The sequence below is a fragment of the Nipponia nippon genome, unplaced genomic scaffold, assembly GCF_047370975.1.
Source record: "Nipponia nippon isolate SJK-2023a ecotype South Korea unplaced genomic scaffold, ASM4737097v1 scaffold_1, whole genome shotgun sequence".
NCBI classification, from domain to species: Eukaryota; Metazoa; Chordata; class Aves; order Pelecaniformes; family Threskiornithidae; genus Nipponia; species Nipponia nippon.
Genome location: NW_028262290.1, coordinates 42,229,544 through 42,236,944, shown reverse-complemented (window position 1 = coordinate 42,236,944; position 7,401 = coordinate 42,229,544). Strand labels below are relative to the sequence as shown.

Here is a 7,401-nt window from a genome sequence, read left to right as displayed (position 1 = left end):
TGTTTCAGCTGTTGTGTGTGCAGTACAAATTCTGTAATTACAGAAAAGAGGTTGGCATTACTCTGCTTAAAGAGAAATTGAGATGATGTTTGATTAAATGACTGAGAAAATAAATAGCATTTCAGAATTTATGCAGTTAGGATGAAGAATTTATTGTATATACAGTTAAGCAACTCTACTGTAGATGTACTTCCTCTTTAAAGAAAACAGATACAGTAATCAAAATAGTTCTAGCATGGAAACTACAATACAGACTGAAACTTGACTAAAACAGAAATTAGTTATTTGACTTGAAAGAACACAGAACCTGAAACAACAGATCGCAGGTTGCATCATTAACCAAGGACGGTAAAAAACTGTACAGTACAAGCAACACGTTACAATAAGTTATGACCAATAAGGCAGTCTTTCTCGTTTAGGACAAAAGGGACAAAGGGAAAGGTATTAAAATCTCATAAATCCACCATATCTCTTTTCCATCTCTGGGACCTCTTTGGAATAAGTTTCCCCATCTTCTTCTGAAGGGAGAATGGAGTCGGCGAAGCGCTTAAGAAACCCACCGTATCGTTTCTGGTAATCCAGCCACCATTCTGGCCTGCCCACTCTTCTCATGAAACCACCATATCTCTTTTGCAGCTCTTTGGCTTCATCTTCTAATTCGGGGCTGCGCTTTACGCTTCTCATGAAGCCTCCATATCTTTTGCTGATGTCCCCGTCATTTTCATTTATCTCTCGGTAATTCCCTGCTTCAGGGTTATCCCCTGTTCCTAGAAGCTCCTTCAGCAGATCAGAGGAATTAGCAAGGGCATCGTCGTCTGAGTCTTTCTTCATAAACCCTCCATACCTCTTAGCCAGGATTTCTCCTCTGTTAGCTTCGTCCTCCGGTTCTACCCGATAGAGCTCATCCATTTTCTTCATGAACCCCCCATATCTTTTCATGAAGCCTCCATACTTCTTTGCAAGCAAATGGTTCTCATCCAGCTCTTTCTTGTCTCCTGGAGCAATGTTGCCATCCTCAGAAAGATCCAGCTTTGCCAGTTGCAGGAGCTCCTTGCAGGTCTCCCAGGCTTTGGCAGAAGGCAGCTTTCCTTCACATTCTAGCGTACATGCCTGAAAAATGGATGCGGTTTACTGAGAACAATTTGATAGTAACAAGCACCTCACTGTCACCTTGTCTTAGCTTTGCTTGTTTTTAAAAGACCATGAGCGAGCCTCTCTTTCTGAGTGGCTTGGAAGGACTGCTCTTTGTGAACAGCAGATTTCCTCATTGTCTGTTCTGAAGTTCTTCATATCCCTCTCTGAAGGACATGGTAGTCTCCACTCTAACAGACAGAATACCAGACAAGATGGATCAAGGGTCCTGTATCTCAAGGTGCCCCTACGTTTCTGTTTCAAAGGAAGCCACACGTACAGTTCCTGCACCTCCCTTACACTTGGGTGCATTGTTATGATGATTTTTTTTTTTTTAATTTACTACTGGAAAGCTAAAAAACAATTGTGGTTTGCTTCATAATGAAAATGTAGAAGTGTATTCAATCTTCATACTTAAAAGTAACATTCAGAAATTTTAGGAAAGATATTACATGGCATTGTCATTGCAAAGAAGCCAGCTGTACTGTACTGCTCCCTATCTTCAACACACTGCACAGCTCTAATGCTATGCTTCTGTCTGTTATCATTAGTTCCTCTTTGTGGAACGGATCTTTCAAATGCGTATCAATTCAAATGTAGAAATACAGGCTCTCTTAGGCAGGATCAAACTTCTGGTTTTGCTAGTTTGACATATGAAGTGGTGACAATCAGAAAGAAGGGAAAAATTCCCAAGTTGTGTTGCTTCTGACTGTAATGAAAAATTTTCAGGCTAAGACATAAAAAAAGTTTTCAGTACCTGTATGTGTATCTCATAACCTGTCATGTAGAGATAAGAACATACATATTAGGTACTACTATCTCTGTTGTGTCAGGGGAATTTACTTCTTGTAAATTCCACACTCTTCAGTTGGGAAAAAAAGTGAATCCAGTGAGTTTTTTTCTTGCCCGTGGTTTTCATACCACAACAGTTAAACAAGAAATCATCAATATTTTCAATAAGAGAAACACTTATTCTGCCTACAGCTGATATTTTGTAAGGATCTCGATATGCTTTAAAGGTGTGAAATTAAACCCCAGCACAGTTTTCTCTAACAGCTAACTGACCAGCTCTCTGCCTCTGGCCTTACCTGTCTGTTGAGCCCCATTTTAGTCTGAGAAATTTATATATGTTTTTTGACACAATCAAAAGAAATTTAGGGCGATTTATGTATTTTGTGACAATAATTTATTTTACTGGCACTACATGCTTGTTGTTATATATTATAGTTATGCTGTAAAGCGAATGTGATCTCAGCTTCAGCCTGACTTTGGAATTGCTCTAAATCAACGCAAGAATAGGTCTTTCCTTTCCTCTTCCCTTCTCGATTAGTTTAAATAACCCCCTATGGCCAAATTAGCATATGCTATCTCATAGTTGTAAATGACCAGGTGCAAAGTTATAAATCTTATATCTTACAGATACAATGTGATAAAATCAGTTATGTTACTAGAAACATTTGTTTCTAAAAGCTGTTTGTACATGTATGAAGAATACATTGTATTGTGTATAAGCACATTGCTTATTTTCCCATTTCAACTAATAAGTGCTGTTACGGAATGAGACTTTGATTCTTTCTTGTATAATTACAAGGTGTACAAGTGAGAATATCAATATAGATACCCACAACATATACTCTGAAAAGCATGTATCCCTCCCTCCAAAAGAGCAAACTGCCACTTTTTTCCATGCTTGACATTAAAGCTAAAGTTTGATTGAAAGCAAAAAACTGTTTTGCCAGCCATCCTAAGAATATTGCTCTTATGAACCTGCTGTGGTTAAAAATGAGTCCTTGCTTTTGGAGTAAGCAGAAGTACTCTGTGATTCCTAATTCTGCGTAAGAATAGGGTCCAGTCTTTCCTTTTGAGTGCTCCCAAATAATTGATGAGGTCTTAGGAACAAAACTTTTCAGATTGTTTAGACGTGCTGAGAGCATGATGCCTCAAAACGCATCTATTTGAGGTCAGGAACCGCAGGTGCCACTGGCAAAGGACTCGGCAGCCTGAGTTCCCACCTTCTCCAGGGAGGGCGGGGGACCCCAGACTTGCACTGACCCCGATCCTTAAATTTCAAGTTGAGTTGCCTCTGTGGCTATACTTTTAAATAATTTCAATATCATTAAAATTACAGATACACCCCCTACCCCCACCCTCCCCCACATTCTGGAGTTTTCTTAGCATGATTTGTCTTAGGAGACAATGTCAAAGGGATCTGTCACGGGTGTATTCCTAATGCCGTGCAGCACCGTGGAAGGAGGAAGAGCAGCGGGAGGTATTGCTGCTCAAACCAGGCTTGAACCCCACTTTTGGGGAGATTTCGGGCAGACCCGCCGCTTTTCAGCTCGACAGCCATCCTGCCTGCAGAGAGCTCATCCTGCCGGGGAGCCCGCGGCCGGGGGTCGGGGCCGTCCACCCCCCCGTCCCGCCCGGCTTCCCCCCGCCCTGCCCACCACCTTTCCCTCCAGAGCTGCCCTCTCCGGCCAGATTTCCCTTTCCTTTTACGTTTTCACCTGGCTTTTTCCTTGCTCCCCGCGGGGCTGCCCGGCGAGGGGTGTCCCCCGGGCTGCGGGGGGTCTCCTCGGCGCCGCCCGCCCGCTCCCCAGCGCCCGCTCCTCCCTCCCTCCCTCCCCGCTTCAACCACGGGTCTTCCAAGCGACCCCGGCCGCTTCCCCCACTACTTATTTTTGTTATTTCGCTCCTTTGCCCCCTTCCCCTTTCTTCTCCCTCCCAAAGTTAAGGCGGGGTCGGGGAGCCGGCCCGGCCGAGGGGGTCCCGGCGGCGCTGAAGCGGCCGGGCGGCCCCCCCCAGCCCCGCTCCCGCTTACCAGGGGGTGGATGCCGGCGTGGGGTCCCAGGCGGTAGGCGCAGGCTGCGCAGTCGCGGCCGCAGTCCGCCCGCACCCTGGGGAGCAGGCAGGTGCTGAGGGCCAGCAGCGAGCAGCCGAGTCTCAGGAGCAACGCCATGGGGCTGCAAGAAGGAGAGGTCAGCCGGCAGCCGCCTCCCCGCCCCGCTCCCAGCCCCGCCACTGCCTCCCCCAGCTCCGCGGCAGGAAAAGGCGGCACGAAGCTGTTCGGCCGCCGCGGTTTAAAACCCAGCTCCTGGGTCACACGCAACTCCGGGAACTCACACGCTTTCTGGAGCCGGGGCGGTCGCGCTTGCCAGGTAAGCGGGCTCTTGGCAGCTGCAAGGCAGCGGGTCTGCGTCCGGAGCGGGGGCGGACCCGAACGATGAAGCGCCCAGAAGCTCCCGTCCGGTGAAAGTGCTCTTCCCCAAACGCTTTATCCCGCCCTTCCCGCAAAGTCAGGGGGGGGAGACCCACCGGGGAGCAGCACGGACGGGACGGCAGCCCCTCCCGGGAAGGGTTTCCCAGCGGAGCGCCCCGAGTAGCCGTCCCGACGACGGGCACCAGCCCCGGCAGAGCCCCCCCCGGCCCTCCCCCGGTCCCCCCCGCAGGTAGAGCAGTTCACTCACACACAGGCTTCCCTCGGGGCTCCCGGGAGTTGCTCGGGAGTGAGCTGCGCCTTGCTGGAGCCTCGGCGTCGGAGCCGCTATTATTTATAGCGGGGCCGAGCAGCCTCTGGAGAAACCCCGGAGGGGGCGCGGCGGGGAGGAACTCAGAGCCTGCGGCTGCTGGCAGCCTGGGTGCGGGCGGCTCCGGGGGGCGTCGAGCCGAGCCGAGCCCCCACTGCCGGGGCCGGGGGCGCCGCTGCGGAGCGGAGCGGGTGCGGGCGGCGACGGCGGCGGCGGCACTTTATAATTACGGAACGCGGGGAGAGCGTGGTCTCCCCCAATCGCCGTCGGGCTCCCGCTGACGCAGCACCTACGACATCCCCCCCCGGCGCCGCTGCCCCGCCGTCAGCGACTCCGACGGAGCTTGGGGCGGGGAGGGGGGGTGCCCCTGCCGTCGGGGGGAGCGGGGACCCGGCACCGGGAAAGTTACCGGGGGAAGTTTTCACCGGGGGCGGGCGGGGATGAGACATCGGCGTGAGTCACGCCGGGGGGGAGAGGCGCCCCGGGGCTGGCGGCAGCCCCTCGGCGGCAGCCCCGCTCCCCCGGGGCGGCGGGCGCGGTTTCCCTGCAGAGCGCTGCACAGCGCCGGGGAGCGGGGTTGGGTCTGGGGGTTTTTGGTTTGGTTTTTTGGGGGCTCTTCTCTCTCTGCCACCCTGCCAACCCCCCAAGCCGCTGGTGCTGAAAGTGCCGGCTGCACGCCTTCTTCCTCCCTCCACGGGCCTCAGGTGTGAAACGCTGTCTTTGGGGAAAGCAGGTTTTACCAGACGGAGCGAAAAGACAAGGTTTTGGTTTGAAAATACTGAAATTTCACAAGTATGGATAGATTTGCCTTATTTTCTCAATGTTGGTAGCCAGGAAAACACAAACAGAAAGGAATCAGACAGAGGCAAAACCCCAAGCACTTCTGCAAGGTTCTTAACCCCAGCAGCTCACTGCGCTGCTCCGTTTGACATCTGGGAGAAGCGATGTAGAGCGGTGACGCAGATCCCTGACACCTCTTGTTTGTACAGGGCTCTGCCCCAGCTGTGCTAAGCTGCATTTCTTTGTCAGAAGCTGCCTTCTATTTCCAGCCCCAAATTATTTCTAGCTGGTTTAAATTTATTTGTTCTTCTTTCATAGAATCATAGAATAGTTTGGGTTGGAAGGGACCTTTAAAGGTCCCCAACCCCCTTTCAGCATTGTCCTTCAGTTTAAAGAGCATTTTTCCCCTTCCTGGTGCATTTCTGGGTCGGGATTATTTTCCTCCCTAGTCCTCATTTTGCTGAAGTGAACAAGCTGTGCTCTTCAGGTTTCTGTCTTGAGTGGGGGCCTTTTCATATAAATGTTCTTCTCTGCATTTGCTATACTTGGAGTTCATCATTTCTGGGCATGAGTGATGGGAACAGTACACAGTATGTCGGTTGAAATTTCATTAGGATATTGAGGCATAATTATCTCCCCCGGAGGAGGAAGACACCTCAATTTATACCTCCTTAGATCTCATTTACCTTTCCTAATGCTGCAGTACATCGATGTCACACACTCGTCTGGTAACTGAGATGCAGCCAGGTCTTTATGCTTCAGAACTAACACAAAATCCAGTACTATTATTGTATGGAAATTGCGTTTTCTGCCACCTGTTAGCCTTTACATCAGTTATCTGACTCAGATTAAGGACACTCAAATGAATGTCTGGATTGTCAGAGATACATCGATTCGAGCCAAAGACATTAGCTCTTGCATATAATCAGTGTACGTGAGAAGAGAATCAGGCTCTCTCTTTCCGTAGTAATATCAGCCAACTTTGTAAGTGAACTCTCAAGAGAAGAGGTAGACATTTTAAAAATTATCCCAGTGGGTGTATTTATGTTAACATGTGAGGGATCTGCATTTGGAGCAATGAGCAAATTCCCATGGAACTGAATCAGCAGGAATGCTATAAAGTTTGTTCCTAAGATGGTTAGGGAACCACTGACTAACTCCAGAGGTGACACATTTGGTGCCTCTTTTGCTGTAAGGATGCTCTCTGTAAGCAGAGCTTTTTCTGATGGACAGCATCAGATTAGTCCTCTGGGTCAATTACTGACCCTGAGCTCTGCCATCATGTATTGGCTTGCACTAGTCAGCATGGCATGACAGGACAGATAGCCCAGTAGCCTCCTGATTATTCCTCCTGCAGCATACATCCCACGTCCCTGGGCTGAGTGCCTCCTGTTTTCATCGTTCAGCACACGAGAGTCCATGCTCCGCCTGCCCACTCAGCTACTCAGTCTGCCATGTCCTTCATGACTCTGTTTAATGTCACTTATTGTGTGACATTTGGTCGTGATGAAAACCCAGTCAGTGCCAGAATCTCAGTGTGTACAGAGGTGCAGATAGTCCCTGTAGATAAAATACAGACTATAACGGGAAAAGACAAAGGATGAAGTAAGAGTAAAGCATATAAAAGGACCAAATAAAAGGCATGTAAATTCTGTGTAGAAGAGGAGCAATGGGGAGGGTGATTTTACAGTGGATAAGTCTTATGGCTGCTGGTGGGGACCAGGGAAGAAGAAAAGATGGAAAGAGATTGGGTGCATAGGTGCAAGGACATCATAAGAGAGAGAGGAGAGGTATCTGTGCACAGCCAGCACTGGGCAGAAGAAACCCAGCTGTGGCTTTTGGAAGTGCTGCATATATCCCTGAGCCTTTGGTTCCTCTGCTTCTCCATATCCTCTGTCGTTTGAGTCTTTGGCTCGTTCCTCTCTATGGCTGGTCCTCATCCTGCATCCTTGTGGAGGTTGTA

The 7,401-nt window shown here is 49.5% G+C and overlaps 1 protein-coding gene across 1 annotated transcript; it reads right to left on the bottom strand.

The window, feature by feature from the left end:
• PENK (proenkephalin) lies at window positions 1-4,863 on the bottom strand. The gene is made up of 3 exons (XM_087735564.1): window positions 4,599-4,863; window positions 3,953-4,094; window positions 1-1,110 (listed from the first exon to the last, which is right to left on the bottom strand). The coding sequence occupies exons 2-3, from the start codon at window positions 4,088-4,090 to the stop codon at window positions 445-447; spliced, it is 804 nt and encodes a 267-aa protein (XP_087591690.1). The 5' UTR covers window positions 4,091-4,094; window positions 4,599-4,863; the 3' UTR covers window positions 1-444.
• Between the last annotated feature and the right edge of the window lie 2,538 nt (window positions 4,864-7,401).